This window comes from Platalea leucorodia (assembly GCF_965183815.1).
Source record: "Platalea leucorodia genome assembly, chromosome: 3".
Lineage (NCBI taxonomy): Eukaryota > Metazoa > Chordata > Aves > Pelecaniformes > Threskiornithidae > Platalea > Platalea leucorodia.
Genome location: NC_138825.1, coordinates 38,247,725 through 38,268,531, shown reverse-complemented (window position 1 = coordinate 38,268,531; position 20,807 = coordinate 38,247,725). Strand labels below are relative to the sequence as shown.

General features: G+C 36.1%; 1 protein-coding gene across 1 annotated transcript in view; it reads left to right on the top strand.

The window, feature by feature from the left end:
• CRIM1 (cysteine rich transmembrane BMP regulator 1) overlaps nt 1-20,807 on the top strand; it is a 197,094-nt gene that overhangs the window by 72,924 nt on the left and 103,363 nt on the right. Inside the window, exon 3 of the mRNA XM_082308005.1 lies at nt 16,979-17,221. Coding sequence (XP_082164131.1) covers nt 16,979-17,221 — 243 coding nt within the window. The remainder of the gene's footprint in view (nt 1-16,978; nt 17,222-20,807) is intronic.

Here is a 20,807-nt window from a genome sequence, read left to right as displayed (position 1 = left end):
AGAGCCAGGGTGGGAGACATTCATACCTTCTCTTCAGCGCTTGTGAAACCTCACCTGGAGTGGTGTGCCCAGTTTGGGGATCCCTAACGCAAGAAGGGTGTTTGAGTAGGAGGCTGGGGAACGCTATCTACAGGGAGAAAAGGTTTTAATCAGTATTAAGAAAAGGAAGCAGCAGAAGGGACTTTGAGGCAGCTGAGGACAGCAATATACTTGTTTACAGAGAAGATGGAGCTAGGTGCTTCTCCGAGGTGCACAATGGAAGGATGAGAAGCACCAGACAGCCGTGACAGGGAACACTCCAGTTAGATGCTGGGAGGTGCTTTGTGAGGGTGGTCGAATGGAGGGACAGGCTTCCCCAGGAGGAGGTGGAATCGCCATCTTCAGGGTTGTCTGAACTCACCTGGACCTGAGCAGCTGACCTAGCATCAGCCCTGCTCTGAGTAGGGGATGGGACCAGGTAACCTCAAGATGTCCCTTTGGACTGGGATTACTCTGCAGCTGGCAGACTCAGAAAGGATAGATCCTCACCAAAAGTGATGGAGGGACTCAGACTTATCTTGACAGTTCTGAAATGGCTTGCCTTGGAGAAAATGCCCAGAAATCTTACTCTAGCAACACTTAACCATTCTTGAAAGCAGTTGTGGACTGCTTATTACCTGCTAGGGTTTGTTTTACAGGACCTGTTTTAAACATTGCTGGACCCCTGCCATAATAGCTGGACAATCACTGCAAAGGGCAAGAATATTCCTTTTTTGCAGGGGAGGAGCATTTCGGTGCTGTATTTACAAAGGAGCATATGCAAGACAGCATACGTGATGCATGCTGTTGTGGCCTTGAACACTTTATTGTTTTGATACACATTCCTGTGTATCTGTTTCAAGAGAAGTCTGATACTCTCTCTCTTAATGTCTGGTGCAGAAATGTTTGGAAAAGAAGCCCTTGATATTTCCCTCAGCTATCTAGCTACTTTATGGTGGATGTCTTTGTTTATAGAAGCTCATAATAGAAATTTAAAGAGCTCAGAGTATACACAGAAGAGCACAGGCTTCGCATCAGTGTACTGGAGCCCAAGTATGTGGTTTGCCTATTACATATTCCTACTTCTCATTGTGGGTCAACATAGACAAGTAAAGGTTGCTGGTATCATTACTATGGTTTATGTTTGGAAATAAAGTAGTCCTTTCTCAAAGAGATTTAGTGACCCTGTAACACTGTTGTGTTCAACGTAAGTTCTCCAGTCAGCAAACTTGCCTTTTAGAATTACTCATCCCCTTGGTGAATGACCAAGGTTATTTCTGATGATGGAAAATATAGTCCAATAATGAACATAATAATGAGAGAGACTTGGGGCCACCCTGAGTTGTTTTTCACTCTCTCCTGCAAAAGTCTTGAGACCTTTGCAGAAGTCTCATGAGGGTCTCGTGCTCTATCTTTTATCTTTCTCTATATGATGTCAGCTGGAACATCATAGTTTCTATGAGACGTTAATATTTTACCTGCTTCTTACTCTGTTGTTGGTTTAGCTGCTGCCCATATCTCCTGTATCTCTATCTTCTTCTATGCATTTGGGACACCTTGAAAATTTACTCCATGGAGCTCACCTTTCTGGGACAGCAGGGCTCTTCTATCTGGCCTTTGAAACAGCTGCCTTCTGAAAAAATTGTTTATGAAAAATGAACCAAAATGTGTTTTCTTCTATTCTTGCTTTATTCCAATCAGTATAATATGCTTCTAATAAGCTATCTAACTGCATCACAGGTATATAGACTAGGCTTTAAGGGTTAATTAAAAGAAGAAAAATGAATACACCATACTTTGGTTTAGTCTGAATTTTGGCTACCTAAAACTTGGTAAACTGAAGTGTCTTTGCAAAACACCAATTTGCAACTACTTGCTAGTGACTGGTTAGTGAATATTCATTTGATGATACTTTGTGTTATCTTCTCTTCAGCTGATTCTAGTCAAGGGATTATACTCAGATGCAATTTTTCTATTGAAGAAAAACTTGTGCATTTTTTTCCCTGAATATTCAGATTTTCTAGCAGTTGTATAGTGTTTTCAGATACATACTAAGCAGTTGGGCATCTTTTGGTTGGTGGTGTGTTTTTTCTGTTTGGGTTTTTTTTTGTGGTATTGTAGGGTTGGGGTTTTTTTTTGTAGCAGCTAGGGATCTTGACTGAAAAAAGTATCGTGTGTTGTACAAAGCGTGATACCACAAGCAGAACAAGTTCCCCTGCACTTGTGAAGCAATTGTGTTTATAAAATGAGTGGTAGACTGGGAAGTGAAACAGGAACAAAATAGCTTGTCTAAATTACTGAAACTAGGAATAGAAACTCAGTCCAGTTGAATGTGGTGCTAAGATTTTGTCTTAGGTCTGCTGAATTTTCTGTCTGTTGGAGCATCTTTTTTATCCATTGAGCGTCTCTTGGTTTGACTGCCTAGTTATATAAGCCTCTCTGTTCTTTTGGTATGTTTTTGTTTGTTTTTCTTCTCTTCTTGTGATGCACATTTTTTATATTTCTTTGGGGGTTTGGGTGGGTTTTTTGTATGTTGTTTTGTTGGAGGTTTTTTTGGGTGGGGTTTGGTTTTTTATTTCTGTGGTTTGTTTTGGTTTTTTTTTTTAGTTGGTACTCTTTGTTACTATATTGTAATGTACAGGACATAAGACAGTATAAATTCACACAAGTACTTTGAGGTCCTTGATTACAAAGTCAAGCATCTAAGACAATGCTAACTGAAGACTTGTTCTTAAATCTTGCTAGATAAATAATTTATTTACAAAGAGAATGTTTCCATATTTCTTAAACTGTGCATTTACAGGTTATTTAAGCTTGTCCTACTGTCCATTTTTTTGTGATCAAAGTTTTGCTTGTTTTGCAGCATAACAAATTGTGGCTAGAATGTGACATTGACTCAGTTTAATTTTTTTACTTTTTTTCTGAAATAGTTGGTGCTTAAATGCTATTTTAAAATATCTTGAGATCTATAACATGATTCAAAAAAATTATGTGAAATGGGAGAAGATCAGCATGTTAAAGGTGATATTTAAAAACCTGCTTCATAGGATATTAGATGGGTTAAGCATAAGGTTAGGATCAGTACTGCAAGTTAAGTATGTGGAAGATTTAGTAAACTTACTAACTTTGCTTCCTTGTAAACATTCACCTAAGGTGTTAACGGGACGCAGTGCTTGGGGAGGGTATGCATGTGGTAAGAAACGTAGAGTAAATTTTCTAACTTTTTTCTGTTATGTTTCAATTTTTATGTTGATGAGATTCTGAAGGCATGCTTCAAAGGTGACAGAGTTGACATATTTGCATCCTATTTTACCATTATTGACATACCTGTATTACTTAATCTTGTCTTTCTTGCATGCTTATATTGCAGAGATTTCTGATAAATCTTTAAGTCTTGATCCAGATTTCCATGAAAGCAAGTTGAGAAAATGCATTCATTGCATAGATTGGAAGAAAGATTAGAGGAGAATTGTTTGATTGTCAGCAGTAATACTAGCTGGTATGTAATGCAACTTAGTCTTTTTGTTGGAAAAAATGTGTGCATTTTGAGTTATGCTAAGGAAGTGTCCTTTAAAACTTACCTCGTTAGTACCACCTTCATTAACAATTAACACCTACAACTGCTTTAACTGAAGACCTGTTTTTGAGTATAGAGAAACATTTTTCATTCTTTCTCATTTACTTATGTTGCTGCTGGTTTAATAGAAAGACTGTGAGGACTGCTGTTTACTGAGGTGTGCTGTATACTGAGGTGTGTGAGGCTGTATCTTAAGTGACATGTGAGATACCTCATCATGTAGCAATACTAGATTTTATTCTCTCTGGTGTCTTTTTCTATCCAAATGGGGAAAAACAATGAAAACAGTGTTGTTTAAAGTACCATTACTCTGGGATGCATAAGGATCAGTGTCTATGGTATTTGGTAAAGCTGTTTGGTAGCTTTTGCTTTCTTCTGTGACCTTGTTGGATGTCAGCAGGCTTTCCTTGTTAGCACTGCTCAGGCTTTCCTGACTTCTGCAATACCAGTTCTCTGCTTGGCTTGTATGAAGGAATATGTTCCCAACCGTTGGATTTCTTAAATATATTGCAAGAGTTTATATGATCCGTGCAGTATCTTGGTTGTAAGGATCGTTGCATCTTTTGAGATATGATTTCCTAGTATTTGCTAGTAACCTCAAATATTTTTTTTTTCTTCCCATTTTTTGTTATCCTGGTTCGAGTGGGAGAATAATTTTGTTCACAACAGCTATCAATTAAAATTCTGGTCTTCCTGCTTGCGTTGCCTCCAAGTGTGTTTATCAGGTGGGACCGCTACCATCATGACATGAGAGTGTACAGAACCAGTCCCTTTCTCAGGGCGCGGGGTGGTTATGGTTCAAAACTGTGCCTGTTGTCTTCCTACTTGTAGAGTTTGTCCTGGTTCTGTGAGGAGTCTGTCAGCTCTTCAAGTGCATCATTGGTGGCTCTCTCCTGTTTTGGAGATGCTGACATCATTTTCTGTGGATTAGGTGCCCTCTCACATACTTGGCTGGTTTATTAATAAACTGGTATGCCTTGTCTCTGAACCTTATACTCTGTAAAATAACATGTTTGCTGCAAACTTATATGTAGGATTAATGTACATTGATTGTGTCAGATTGCTGCGCCATGCCCTGTACAGAGTTTGATCTAAAAATGGCTTTGGGTGTGACTGAATCCCAAACTTATGCAAGGAGTGCCATCATGAAAATCTTACTAGAAATAATGCTAATTTGCTTCACTTCACTTACAAAGTGCAACCGTACTTGCAGTTTCCTGGCAGTAACTTCTGTCAGTATGCATAATGTTCCACAAAGGTACGTAACCTGCGTTTTAGTGCTCATAAATTGATGAGCAAGGCTTAGTCAAACTGCCGTAAGAGGTTATGCTAATTAAATACTTCTGCAGCTGAATTTCTTAGTTTTTTTTCTTTTTCTAGTTGTGTCATGAAACTTGGTATGCAAAAAGCCACGATATGCTTTTCTTTGGTATTCAAGAGAAAATACTATTTTGTATTAAGGTAGATTTGTTACACAAACCAAGTGTATTGCTGTATGTTATACTAATGGAGATGTATAGAGAGAAAGACAAAAGGTTAGAAAAAATGTGAAGTAGATGGTTTTGGGGTTTGCTTTAAAGAAGGCATAAACAATAAGTGGATAACTTAAGAGGAAAGGACAATGAAGAAGAAAGAATAAGAAAAGAACAGGGTAAAGAATCAAAATAAATCTCTGAGGCAGGGTAATTTGTGATATTCTCCTAGTTTGATAGTTCTGTTAAAAAATTAAAAATACACTTGGGAAAAAGTGATTACCATACTTGCAGTCATCTAGATCATTCCCCTTTAAGCTGCTTTTGGAAAAAAGCTTTCTAGCTAGTTAATACTCAACTGTATGCTTTAAATGAGATCAGAAACTGAATCTAATTAAAGAATGTTGCAGCCAACAATATTCTGAAATTGAGAGATTATTTTTATATATTTGGCATAGGATCGTTGGTCTTTTTCCAGGCTTGCTGTCTTTTGTTCGTAATAAAAGGTGTTGGCATTCATCCAGCTTGAAATAGAGGGGTCCAAGTGTAATGACTACTGCAGTCAGCAAAATCCTTGTACTAGTGTTAACAGAAGCTCAGTGCTGTGTAAGCTCTGACTTTCTGCTTTTTTGTAGTTTTGACATTTAGTTCTCTCCGTGGGATGTTGCTGCTTTGAGGCAGAATAAGGGATGCTGCAACAGGGTGGTCATATCTAGTAGTATTTAATGTATGATGGACGTGAAGCTGTGTTTAGTTCATATTGTCTGTTTTGAGTATTTTATTTATGTACCTGAATAGCCCTATGCAGGCACCTGTTTAGTGACTATCTCAGGAATAAAGACTGTGGATATTGCATGTTTCTCAGTTTGTGTTAAAAGTAATCTGGCTTCTTGCATTGGGTTTTGTATGGCAGTATTGCAGAATGGAGCAACTTGGTTGCCCTTCCCATGCTGTGGTTCCTTGTGATCTTTAGTCTGTTTGAGGGCTGGTTATGAATATATGTGTGCATGTGACTTATGTTGCTTTTTTTTATAGATGTGTAGATATTTCTGGTTTGGATACTACTGTAATTTGGAAGCAGGAAGAGTAAGATGATTCTCAAATTTCCAGTGGTCTACTTATTTTTCTAATCAGTTCTCAAACTTTTGTGCAAACAGTTGGACAGCTGTCTTCTCAAGTTTAAACTGCTTAGATCTAAGACTAAAATTAAAATTTCATGTGCTTCTTTTTGTCTTTTGATGTTGTTTTTTTCCCAATAAATATTTTTTCTTTTTGTACTTGTGTGATAGTTATGAAAAAACAGAAACCCATCCAAGCTAGCACTTAAAACGGGTATTGCAAGCAGGAACTTGGAAGTTAACATCACACAATGTGTGATGTTTAAGTGCATTATTTAATTTTATTTTTCCGAGTGCACGTTCTTTGAATTCAAGAAAGCCTATATTCAGAGAATATTATATTTTAAATATTCCATATTTTTACATGGAATATGAGAAATTGCCTCCAGTGTAAGAACCAAAGAACAGAGTGCTCTAACTTCTGTTTTATGACTGAGTCTTTTGATACGCTGCTTACTTGTGCCTCTTGCATTTTAAGTGTCAGATGTGGCAATTTATTAGAAGACTTTGTCTTTGGAGAAAAGGTAATGTTTTATGTGGAATATCCACCATCTCTGTATTCAGTGAAATGCTCTTAACTAGAGTTTTGTTAAGTGTCATTTCTCTGCAAAAATAAATCTTGTAAAAACCCAGATCTACTTTTTCTGGAAGACTGAGTTGTTTAGTAATTCTTTCATGTTGATAGTTTTTCTTGTAACTGGAAACGTAGTCATAATATTGTAGAAACTCTTCACTGCAAGGCACCAAGAATTTTTACATAAGAATTCACTATGACAGCATAGATTTCACCCAAAATTATAATGGCCCCTTTTGCTTTGCTGTCATATTTCTTACTATAGCTAGAGCTCTCTTTCTGTTGTTCTAAGTAATGCATAGAAATTTTCTTTAGTAAGTTAATATAGGTTTCATAATTGATGAATTGCAAAGTAACAGTTAAAGTAGTTGCTATTAAAATCCATTCTAAGGAGACAAATTTAATATTCATGTTAAAAAAAATGGTGGGGAAGTAAGAATTCAGGAAGATCTCTGGTAATATGGAAAATCTTAGAAATGCATTTAAATTCTAAATTTACAGAGGCTATTTAGAAGAACTTAGGAAGAAGCCAACCCAGAGAAGTCGAGAGATGAACCGTAACAGTTGGAGAATGAAAATGTCTCAACACTTGGGCATTGGCCTTCACCATTGGAAGCAGTCAGCTTCTGTTTGCCTAAAAGAAGGAGATTGTCCCTCTCTCTGTACTTTCTGATAACTGCAGTATCTTAGGTCAGTAAAGAGAAGAAAAGAATGAAATGTTGAATAGTTGATTTTTCTGATGTTATGCATCTTGCGTGTTTTTGTGAAAGAATTTAAGAAATATGTGGTTAAGCTGCTAACAAAAGTACAGAGATCCTTTGAACATAATAGCTAGGAAAACTAGTTTGCATAATGGAGTTTACTTGTCAGGAGTACCTTAAGGCATTTAAGGCCTCATTTTATTGTGTGTGGGTTTGGCTTTTGGGGTTTGTTTGGTTTTTGGGTTGGTTTTGTTTTGGTTTGTTGTTTGTTTGTTTTTTTGTTTTTTTTTTTTAACATTAGCAGAGATCAAAGAACTTGAAGAAGGCACATATAATAAATTTATTTTTATCAACTTAAAGCAAAACACTGAAGGGCAGACAGGAGTTAATTCAATTTCATTAATACCAAAAAGTTGTGTTCCTTTGAATATCAAACCCCTCACTTCTAAGTTAATTTTAACACCTCAATTCTTTTTTTTTTTTTTTTTTTTTTAATCTAGCTCTAGAAAACTAATTGCTCTTCTTGCTGTTCTGACTTTTATCTTGGTTGCTAACTTCTTACATACGTGAATTTGCATTTCGTTGTAAAATCATGTATTTATTTTTATTGTAGTTTGCATTTGTTGCAAATGCAAGTGTTTTCTGGGTCCTTGTTATGCTTATGTTTTCAGACTTTGATTAGGAAGCAAATAGTGATTTGAGAATACTACTTTGGGTGTGGTGGTGTGGTATAGCATGCAGTTCTGTACTCCTTATGTCCAGAGGTTTTTGTCCTTTGTAGTATAAAAGTTACGTGCTCAAATTCAAATCCCTTTCTCCCTGTCACATCAAGGTGTGTGTTGCAGTACTTATCCTTCAGTGAATACTTGTGATTATTTCTCCAGATGTCAGCTAGCTTATATTTTTCTTCAGCTATATTAAGCAGAATTCTCCCAAATATTTGTGCTTTGTCATCATTTTGGTATGCATTCAGCATTAACTTTGCTTTGCAGCTGCTTATATCACTGCAATAAAGAATACTTTCTGCTTTAGGTAAATTTACTACTGGTATACATTTTTGTAAGTCATTGAAGTGTATGCAGTTTATACTGGTTGCGAATTTAGTTTATTCATTTTTGGTTTACTTCCAAAATGTTTTGGCATTCTTTAAAGTCTTGGCTCTGTAGTTGAGACCACCTCGTTACTATTTACATACTCGTTCTTTCTTTGGAGATTTCAGTTGATTTGCCAATATAAAGATTGACCGATAGTGGGAGTAGTATCATTCATCCAGAATAATAGGCTCTCTTATAATAAGAAATCACAATGTACAGTGTTATTCCAGTCATGACAGTATTGAAAACACTTTTTTTTTTTCTACAACGGAGGCAACCCAGCTGTAAATCTGACTACAGGTCTCCATCTAACTTCTGAAGGATTTTCAATACTGAAGTTTAAAGGTGCTTTATTGCTATTGAAAGCAGTACGATTACCAGTGGAAATGGATCCTGTCCCTGCGATGGCACACCTCCCTCTGCTGTGCAGCTGGCTGGGCTCCTGTCCTTCTCTGCATGTACAGTTCTGTCAGAAAGCTTCTGTTATCCGTTACAGATTTGGATTAACTTGTTGGTGTCAAGCTGTTAATTTGTATTAAAAAAATGTTAATACATATCCATTGAAAGCGGTTTTTAAATGAAATGGAGGAAAGGGAAAACTACTTTTGAGTTTTCCAGACAGGACCATTTCTAGTACTAACAAAATGCTTTGAGCTGGGAGGTTTGAACCCAAACACAACTACTGCCACAAACAATACTAGTTTCATAGAACTTGGATTTGCATTTAGATGCAGAGTGTCTGCTGTCTGATAAATCCTCATTGATTCTGTTAAAACCATTTCTTTGGTAGCCAACAGCTTGGGTTAAGGCTTGATTGCAATTCTGGTGTGCATTTGGTTTCGAATTGCCACTTTTCTTTTTAATATTTTTAGTACAGGAAAAGAAGTTAGTTCAGGAAGTGGAATTATAATGTCCTGGTAGCTTTGCTATCCAAATGGGATCATTATCTTTCTTGGCTCTGGCTGTCTTGAGTGGCATAACCCTTGTTCCTGGTTATTTGGTCCTTGGAATGAAAAATCTTTGGCAAATCGATAGTGAATACCATATTGCAGGGATGTATGTCAACAAGTGCATATTTAGTAAAACTTGTCTATGACTGTCTTTTTGTGTGTGACTCTTAACCCAGGTTAGTTGCAGGCTTTTGCTGTTATATTACAAGAAGATTAGGCTATAATATGGGTGAGACACATTGCTCCACTGTGTAGTACGTAAAATCCAGAGTGTCAGAATGCTGGAAAGCGAAGCAAAAGTCACTTGAAGAACAGGATGGATTTTAAGTAAAGTTCAGTTTTAGGTAAAAGGTCAGGCTCTAGTTCCTTTTTTTTATTTGTAGCAGTTCATCCGTATACAGTACTGTGCATTTTGTATGTGTAAGGTAATCTCAATTTTTAATCTACTATAACTGTCCTTTTGATTCTTGAAAATCCTTTTGGGTATTTTGCATTCCGATATCGATCCCTGTCTGTCTGACTGCTTCAGCTGGGTAATCATTTTTTCTTGTTTATCCCTAATCCTTTTAATATTTCCTTCCTGCCACCGTATAACAGTACAGTATGCCTATTGTTTAGAATGTGTTTCAATGATGACTGTAAGGCTGTACAGTAAAAGTTGGCTGTATTTTAGCCTAGATGTGACAAAACCGGTTTACAATGAAACAAAAATGCAAAGCTGAACAACACGTGTCTTCAAAGCATGTATGCTGACCTTAGTGCCTCAGTTGGCTTAGTCATACAAAATGTTCATCTTCATGAACTATATTCTATTTTGAACTGCTCTGAAAAATGAAATATGAAGCTAGCTATTTCAAAATGCTTCTTATTCTGTATTCTTTTTAGGGACCTAACAGAAAAATAAATTTTATTCTCTGTGTACGTACATATGTATATGTATATCCATACGTGCACGTATTAAAAACTTGTTTCTAAAGGAGCAGCTGTAGAACAGTTCAAGTATCTCAGCGGAAGTGTTTGGACCCAAGTCTCCGATAGTTCTCTTCAGCCTTCTCCTTGGATGAAAACATTCTGTCCCTGTTTCTATGGTGACTGAGTAAAAGCATCTCTGGTCACATGAAGCTTTGACAAAATGATAAAAATCCCTCCCTGAAAAGGTTTCCAGAAAAGCACGGATGTGTTTCGTTTCACCTGAAGAAGGAGAAGACGACCCTCCCACCCCTGTCCGGGCTTTTCCTCTCTCTTTCTCCCATACTAGGTTATACCTTAAGATCCTTTTGCTCCTTTCGCTGTTCTGCTTTTCTCATTAACTAAACTTGGCATATACTTTCTCTGCGTGTCAAAGCAGAGCATGCAAACATAATGAAGGAAAAGAATTTGATACAGAGGTGAAAGCAAAGGTTTTAATTCTTCTTTAGGAACCTTTTTTATTTCCATACTACTTTGGTACTAGCCAAGTTGAGGGGGTGTGTGTGTATGTTTGGTTGGGTTTTGTTACAACTGCTCTACTTTAACAAAACAAACAAAAAACCTCCTGAGATCTAGACTTCCTATATTCAGTGACTGTTTTAATAAAAACACCTCTAACTAGTGGCCAGTTTGAGTGAGTGGTGTATAAACCTTTCAGGAAGGTAAAGAAGTTACCTTCTCTCAGAGAAAGCATTGGTTGTAACATAAAGACTTTAATACTTTGCTATTATACCTCCACTTCCCCATAATAACTTTGTAAGGTCATGGGAGACATAATTTTAAAAACACATAGTAGCTTTTGATATGGAGAAACTTTGTGAAAGTTCTAGCTTTATGGCTGTTGCTTTATGACAGACTCTTTCAAATGTTAACTGCAAAGAAAAAAAAAACAAATCCACATCTTGATTTCTTACTTTTATTCTATCCTTGGAAGATTGCTCTCCTCCCCGGCTTGCACTTCATAACAAATATACTGTGGTTGCAGTGAAAGGTCAGTTTGAGTGTTGTTATGCCTTGACTTTTGAGATGCTACAACTTTTCTGTGTGCTTCTGAGATGAAAATCAGATGAAAGTGGGAAATGGTTTTGAGACATCCTGACTTTTTAAATGAATGATCCCTGTTTTAATATTAAAGCACACAGCACATAATTGTAACTTATTCAGTTATTGTTCAGTTACACATTGTAACTTGGATGGTTCAGTTATTCTTGGTAGTGCTTAGTAACAGCAGGTTCTTTTTGCAGGCTAATTGCAAAGTAAGAGCAAGTAAGCCTGAACCTTCAGACCTACAGAAAGTAAAGTTTATCTTGAAATGCAAATCTGTGCAAATCTGGTGTGTGTGTGTGTGTGTGTGTATATATATATATATATATATATATATATATATACACACACCTAGAAATAGCACTGTCACTGGTAAACTGAATAATTTTATATTAAATGGCCTGTAACACTGCCTTTTAGAGTAGATAGGAAGTTTGTTTCTAAGGATAGGAGTCTCAGTTTGAATTCATCAAAATGTCAGTTTTCCTGTTTGGATTGTGTTCAATATATTAAAAATGCTGTCTTTCCAGATACATTTCTGAATTTCTTGAGAAGATTGACTGGCTCAGAATAGATAGTTTGTAAAAGCTTGATTGATCCAGACTCTTCCTTTATCTCTATAGAGATTCTTTGTTGGCTCGGGCTGGTGAGATGTCGGAGATACCAGAACGCCTCCAGGTTTGGTGGTGTTTGATGAAAGGCTATGAAGGGAATGTGTCCCACAGAGAAACCTCATCAGCAAACCAACTGATAGTTTCTGTTCTTTGTGTAGTCATTTGAAATGCTGCCTTTTTTGAACATAAAGGCAATGTTTGCAGCCAACTAGGTTTTTCTCAGTGGGTTGTAGGTTATCTGCTCATACTTAATTCATCAGAAGTTTGATGGATGCACCCTTGACAAGTAATTGTTCTCCTTGTTAATGGTTTCTTTTTTTTTTTTTAAAGGAGAGACTGAAGTGTGATTAAGTTGTATATGTTTTTTTCTATTAACTGTCTGGTTCTGTGAAAGTCAAACAGCAAAAGTGTGTACAACTCCTCACTTCATTAAATTAATTGATGAGTTGTATAAGCAATTTCTTGCCTTGCTAAAATGGTCAACTTATTAAATGAGACCTGTCAGCTGCTTCAAGGGTAAAGAAAGAACAATGTTTTATAAAAATATAATTTAATTAGTGTGATAAGTGTCCCGAGTACAAACTCTTAATTACAAAACCAGACATCTGCTTTAACAAATAGTTTTACTGTCTTTCTACATACAGTTAGGGTTGTATGAAATTGTTCTTGTGAGGGAATCTACATTATGGGTTAGGAGAATGTGATGCATGCATATCTTTTTGTCATATAATCTGTGTGTTAAGATGTTTCTTTATTCAGGAATAAATATCTTACATATTTGCTGTGCTAATTTATTTCATAGTAAGTCACATATATAGTCCTTCCTTTCCTCAAAAATCTAATTTTTTAGATTCAATACACTGCTTTGAAGAATGAAGTTCTTCTGCTTCTGCACACACATAGTAATCATTTATATTCTGTTTTTTATAATAATTAAGATAATGAAATGGCGTTTAAGTCCTGATACCTTGTTTGACTTTGAAGATGTTGGTTAGCACGATCCTGATTTGTGTAATAGACAGTAGCTTAAAACAGCATCTGGGAGACAGGTCAGTGCTTCATAGTGTATGTGTGTATTTGACAGAGAAGCAGTGGGTTATTGTTGTGAATCTACGTTGGTCTATTGAGAAGCTGCTTTGAAATAGTCCCCGTTTGGCGTATAAAAGGGGTAAAGTAGCAAAAATATCCCTGGTGAGTGATTTCATAGTTGTTTTCTGTGGAATGCAGCTTGCCATTGCCCTACCTTTCTGTCTTTTGAGATAGTCCGTTGTTGTATTTTGAATTATTCTGCTCTGACATGTTTACTTAAGTGTTCCTTTTGTAAGGGCTGGAAGTGTTTGTTAATAAAGGAAAAAAAGAGCTAGTAAATGATTCCTCTTGTTTGATGAAATCTTAAATAGCTGTAAGTAATGGAATTAAATCTGGAATCCTGCTAAAGCAGACACATTTATCGCTGTATTAATGTTTGATTTATTTTGAGAACAAATTCAATTTTGATGCCTTCTTTGATCAAGTAATGAAAAAGTAAACGACTTTAGTACAATGAATTGTAGAAATATGTCTCATATACAAACCCTTATCCCTGTAAGTAGAGAAGATGGGTACGCTTGCCACTTGCTGAGATAACAAGAAGAAAAACTTTGAAACTTTTCTTGATGGTTGCTTAAAACTAATGTCTAATTTGTATATTGGGAAGGGAATGTTTTACCATTTACATAGCTTGAGAATATAATTTTGAAGCACAATATTTACACAACTAGTGTAGTAGGGAGGGATTTTTCTTTGTTTATTTTTCAGGACTATGAAGTACAAAAGTAATAGTGATAGTGGATTACAAAGAAAAACTTAAGTTTGATTTCTAAATATCTGCTGGTGTTATGTAACCTGCTATTAAAACACAAAATGTCTTTGCAAGGTGGTGGTTGTTTGAGTTTAAACCATTTCCTCTGAAAGCGATGCTGGTTTTACTTAATAGTAGAATCCTAGTGTATTCTGTTACAGTTAACCACATTGAGCACAATACTCTACTGTGGAAAAGACTATAAAATATAATAACTATGAAGCACTGAATGAACGTTTCGTATAAAAATACTTGTCATGGTTCTCTATTTAAAATGTCTTTCTTCTGCTGCTTGCAATGCTTCTTACATGCTGGTAGTGACACATCCTAGTTTTCTTCATATTTTTCCTGCGTGATTTTAACTCCAACAGTAGGCTTTGCATTGGTCTTCAAAATAAATATAGTTATGAGTCCTGAATGGTCCGAATCCCAACAGTTTGACATGCATTTCTGACAAACCTTGTGTTTCTGAAAGTTGGCTTAAATTGGTCAAATTCAAACAGTCAGTAAGGAAACACTTATCTTGATATAGATATCGGTATGTATGTAAATGTAGTCAAGTAAAAATAGTAGGTAAACTTTTTAAAATATATTATCCGTTAGTCCTGGAAATCAGAACATGGCTGGATGCATAATGCTAGGGCAGATTAAGTAATGAACAGTGTGAATTTAAGGGTCTATCATGAGCATGAACTTGAAGGGCTGCTACTATCACTTCTCTGTGTACGATTGAACAACATGCAGTGGGAAATGAAAAGATTTTTAAAAGCTAAAATGTCGAGCCTTTTACTATATCCATAAACTAAAGAATATCAATAAAATACTGAAACTAGTATGTTATCTATTATTTATAGAACTTTCTGCAGTGAACCTCTGTAACCAGTAATGTTCGGTATGAACAATGTGTTTAATAAAGCAGATAAGAACCTAAACATAAGGGTAGGTTTAAAAAAAAAAAGTCTTACAAATGTTATTTAAAATTCTAGACAAAGTACTTATCTAGCCTAGGCTATTTTAAAGATAGATGGAAATAGTGGGGTCTTTATCCATAAGAAAAGGGTTATGACACTAGTATCACATTTAAGTTAGTAATCTCTGTTGCTTGTAAGAAAAAAATATAAAGTACTTGTACATGAGGGAAATAAGTGTAATTATTTTTTTTATTCTGTTTTGTTATATTTGCCAGATAAAATTGAGGCAGATGTTTATGTTCATGATTTCCTTTTGCAATTACTAATGCTAAGACCTAGATTAATATTTTTCTAAGCACTTTATATGACGAGGCATTACATCCCTCTAAGTTTAAGTGCAACTAAAGCACAGTTAGCAAATCAACCATGTAGACAAGCAATACTGCTTTGATTCTTCAGTATGACCTAGAATTCCAAAGAATATACTAAAATTAAGTGTAAAAATGATCCTCGGGGAAAAAAAATACTGCTGTTATTGACATTCAGTATATGTTTGGAAGCAGAATTACACATTTGCTGTGTTGCTTTTAGTTTAAACAACCCAAACACAATATCCAGTAACTTCAGTAACAAAAAACAGTGGAGTTACTCTAAAATCTTGGAGAAGATATTCTTTTTATCAGAGATGTTCATAGTTGATACATCTTATTCAATCATTGAAACTACAACCGGAGATTGATGATTTTTTTTTTTTTTAAATGGCAGTAGCTTAAACATCAGATTAATAAAGTTAGTGTTGTTTTTACTTGTTTCTACTATTCTGCATCTAACTTTAATGACAGGAAAAGTAACCAATTAATTTTGTAGGGGTAACAGTGACATTTGTAGTAGAACCATCTAGCTTACAAAGCAGGAAATAACCAAGGAGTGGTACAAACAGTTTATAAATTCAGGTATTTCTTTTCTATTGTTGTGGGGTTTTTTTCTGGCCAGGCCTGGGAAGGCTCCCTGCACTGCCTCCAAACACTTAAGTCACCATGTCCTATTGACTTAAAGATATTGCTCTTCTGAGTGTCTTGAATCCACTTGCTTTTTAACAGTGTTCAGGTATATTGAGCAAAGTGAGACCCTCTTGAATATGAGCAAGTTTCTTACTGTTTGCATTACAGAGTAAATTGGTCATGGGAGTGGTCTGATTTTTCCCAGTGTGGCTTAGTCATTGGAGGCCATGACACAACATTTTTGCCAGAATTAAGATCCTTTTTTCTTGACAATGGGGAATCTTGACTTCTTTTCCAAGTTTTGGAAGAGTGTTACCTAGTTGTCCAAGAACCTTCTTCTATGTCTTCATGTTCTCTTTGTCTTATCTCAGTGTTTGTCCAGCTTGTCACTGTTCCCACCAAATCATTGACCTTGCTCCTCAATATTCCTTTTCTTATTGCTGTGTGCCTGCAGCCAGTGCCTCAAACCTCTAGTGCCTCTAGCCAGTGCTAGTCAAACCTCTTCTCTTTTACTCTTCAAGCCACCGAAGTACATAGGAACAACACTTTTAATGTGAGCATTGGGAGTGTGTACAGGAAAAATCCTCTTTTGCTAATGTATGGACTCTCCAAGTATGTTAGCTGTTGAACTTTTAACCAGCTTTTTGAATATGTGAAATCTCATTTCAGGTCATTCAAGTTTAATAAATCAATCAATCAAAATCAGTTGCTCATAATGGAAAGTCTTAGGAAACTGAAAGTGTAGGAGTGAACATCAGGGCTGTACATGATATGACAAGTTGTTTCTTAATGTTATGGCCAAATGTGTAGCTTCACAGCTGTTTTTTTGAGGCTGTGTGGGTTCAGCTGTCACGCATATTGCACAAATTACAATTTTTGTAAAATATCTCATAACGCACCCACCATCTTGCAAATACCAAGATTTTTTTAAATGTATTCCATAATTTTTGCTAATCAGTTCAGCAGCAGCAATTTTTATTGTTTTGGGGGGAGGGAGGAGAAAGGGAGCTTTATCTGAGCTCATCTTGTACAGCTTCATTACAGTGTTTTACTGACAGTTGTGGCATGCTGATTTTTTTTTTTTCTCCCTTTCAGAAGAGAAACCCGATTGCTCCAAGGCCCGCTGTGAAGTCCAGTTTTCTCCTCGCTGTCCAGAAGATTCCATCTTGATTGAAGGCTATGCTCCTCCCGGTGAATGCTGTCCACTCCCAAGCCGTTGTGTGTGTAATCCTGCAGGCTGCTTGAGGAAGGTTTGCCAACCTGGCTATTTGAATATATTGGTTTCTAAGGCATCAGGAAAGCCAGGGGAATGCTGTGATCTCTATGAATGTAAACCAGGTAAAAATGGACATGATTTTTTTTCTATTTTTCAATTTTTTCTAACTGTCTGACAAGCACAATAACCTGTATAATTGCATCTAATAAAGCCTATATAGCCTCTAAATTCTTCTGATTCTTCTTCAAAATTAAAATAATTATATGTGCACAATACTCATTAAGAAAAAAGATATTACAATAAATTTTACTTTCTTTTTTTCTTCAGACATTAATTTAAACTCAGCAACAAGGGAAAAGTAGCCTAGTGAGAATACTGCATTTCTGTGGATGCTACTAGTGAAAGTAACATGCTTTATATACTGATTAGATTATACAAAAGTTTTTCATAGTAGGAATATATTGTGTATGGACAGGGAAGTAAGGTTTCTGTCTTAAGATTTTTCTAGATTACAAAGTGATAATCCTTAAAAACTGGAGAGCAAAAGGATTTTGGAGGAGCGTAGTAAAAGACTTTGCAACACTTTTTCAGTATTTACCCATGTTCCATTTCATGAGAACACGAATCACCCTTTCTTGTGATTTATTGTTCTCGGTGAAGCGGAAGATGTAATTCACTCTTCTTTTTATCCAGGCTTTGGTAAAGATTAATAATAAAAATAGAGGGATGAAAGCAGGCGGATAAAATTGTATAATCCAAAATCTTATATGCAAACAGGTTCGAGTGTGTTTAAGCTGTGCCTTTCCTATGCTTGTTTAACATTTTCTGAAATCTTCCACAGAAGTAGACTGTACAGTCTTTGTATCTTCTAGTGCTTCTCTTTGTGTTTTTCCTAATACCCAATGCAAATTTGCCTATGTGGAAATTTAAGCAAACTTTTTTGTTCTCTGTCCTGAGTAGTTGTTGAACAAGTCTTTATAATAATTTTTGCTCTGGAACATTTTGTCAACCTTAGTCGTCTTTCATCTAGAATTCGCTGTAATTTCTTATGACTAGTGTCCTTGGACTCCTTGCTCGTTATGTTGCCCCTCTATAAGTTTTCTTAAGTTTATCCTCATGTCTTTAAAATGTGGTGTCTAAAAGCAGACTACTATTTTGGGTGAGTCTTCATCAGGACTAAATACTGTAGAATAATTACTTATTGTCTTTGATGCAAAATTCTAAGTAAAAGCTGGCTTTTTTGCAGAGTTATATTTAGTTTGTTATATAGTGTGGTCCCAAGATCTTTCTGTAGCATGACTGCTACTGAACCTCTGTATTTGTACATTTTAATTCTTCCTATATATACTTCAAGTATGCCTTTACTGAATTTTATCTTGCTGACTTTGGATTATTTCTTTATTTCTCAAAATAAATGTTAGCTCTAATCATGTCCTCCTGACTGTTATATGCATTCCCATCTTGTAGTTTGCAAATCAGTCCGAACTTACCTTTGTAGGTTACTTCTTGAAGGTTGTTTTCAGCTTGTTAGTACTACAGAATCTTCAAATTGAATATGTGATTATTTATTACATGAGTGGATTTGTGTTACTGTGTGTATGTTGTTCTCTGAAGTAGTTTGTATTTTGTTGTAGGGAGTTAAGAGGTGAAGGTACGTGGGACGGAAAAAAGAAGATACGTGTTAGGAGGGTAGCAGAGCAGAGGCTTTAAAGAGATTGGGGAAGGAGACTAATGGAATTTAAGGGAAGTGTAGGCTTTGCAATGGGGGTTAGAAATTGAGAGGCTAAGGGAAAGCAGAGAGTTCTCCCATACCTTGGGAGATGATGACAGTATGTTTCTTAGGCAGTGGCTAAGAGGCTGAGGAGTGTAGGTGGGTACTCTTGTGCATCCCCGCAGTGAAAGGTGATGAAAGATGTAATGGCTAAACTGCAAACTACGGAGTAAGTGGGGCCTTGTTGCAGTGCCTTGGCTTTAGGGAAAAAATATGAGTGCTATAAATACAGAATTATTAGTCACTACATAGCCTGATTTTTGTCAAGTTAGACTTCAGTGGCTGTCCAAGTTGACTTTTATAACTTTGGTCTACGTGTTCTTTTCGTTTACCATTTGACATAGTGGGAAGATCACAAAGGAAAAACAAGCCAACACAAGACTGGAAGACAGGGAAAGGAGTAGCTGAATGTTGACAAATCTTAGTAGACTACAAATTACTTACCATAGAAGGCTTTTTATTTTTAATGGCCAATCTTTGCAAATCTGAACTTTTTTCAGTTTTTGGAGGAACCTTGTTTTCAAAGAGTGTAAACTGTACTTGTATAGACAACATAATTTGTACTTGATATACGAAGAAAATTATAGACTAAACAAGTACTGAAATCTTTTTTTAATGTTTCCTTTCTTGTACAAAGTTTAGGGACTTTATTTTTAAATTTGCAAGTCAGCATGAACCTTGCTGTTGTTTTCCATCTAAACTGTTCCATCATGTTCACTACTGTCTGTGATTTTAAATAAATTTCTTTGTTTAAGAACAGGCAATGGAACATCTTGTTTTATTGGGATTGTATATTCATAGGCTTATAGAATTATAGAATAATTTAGGTTGGAAGACTAGATGATTCTGGAGGTAATCTGGCCCATCCTGCCTCTCCTGTGTTGTTTTATGCCATTTATTCTCTACATGTACTACTGTATGTGTAGTAGCATATAACTGGTTTTTAGGTATGTATGAACACTATATGAATTATCTATGTGGATTTGCTGAAATTTTGGTCATAAAGCAAAGTCAGATAATGCTCCTTACATGGCAGGAATATTTATTCAGCCCATTTATTCAGCCTGGTAATAAACCTTGTGTCTTCAGAGTTTGATTTGGTATGCTGAAGAATTGTAGGAAAGAAGAGTTGGAGAGGATCTGAACTAGCAGTGCTCTATTTCATGTTTCCTCTGTTTTTAATGCCATGTTGCTGAAAAAAATGGGACAAGGGACAGTATAAGGCCTGGTAGATAAGTGTTCATGTAGAGTTTCTTACGGGGCTGATGTCACTAGTTTTACTGAATAGTGTCAGCATGTCCATGGAGTTTACATGTCGAACAGAGAAAACTGTTTTCCATACTTTGCCACAGACCTAAAAACTCTAGTTCTGTGAGTGCTGCTACCAGAACACTCTTCCTGCACCTCTGCGTCTACTTAACCAGCCTCCAAAGGGTTTTTGCACCAGCAAGGGCTTTCTGGTGGAAACAAATTTCCAGAAGCTGGGAGGACTGCTTCCTATGATAGTAGTGCTGCCTTATGCCAGTAAGTGTTTGCGCAATTAAAGCATAAATTGTGTTTATTTCTGTTCCTTAAATAAGATGTCACTGCATTCCAGTTTACAGTGGCATGTGAGTTTGGAGCCTTGTGGTGAGAACTGTATATGTTCAAATACTGTGATTGGCAACTGAGTTACTGAAAGGAAAATAAGAAGTGTTTCCTTAAGACTAAATGCTGGACTAAAATCATTCATTTTGAGATCTGCTTCCTCTTCTACCTCTTTTACTTTAGGAATGCAGTGATTAAAGGCATTGGCATTGAGTTAAAATGAACAGTGAAGAAACTTAGTAGCTTAGTCATACCTGTCTATTAACCTCCAGATGAATTTGTCTTAAATATTCTTACCCGTTGCTCCACCAAGCCTCTTGCCACAGTTGTGGTACCTACTCAGAACAAGT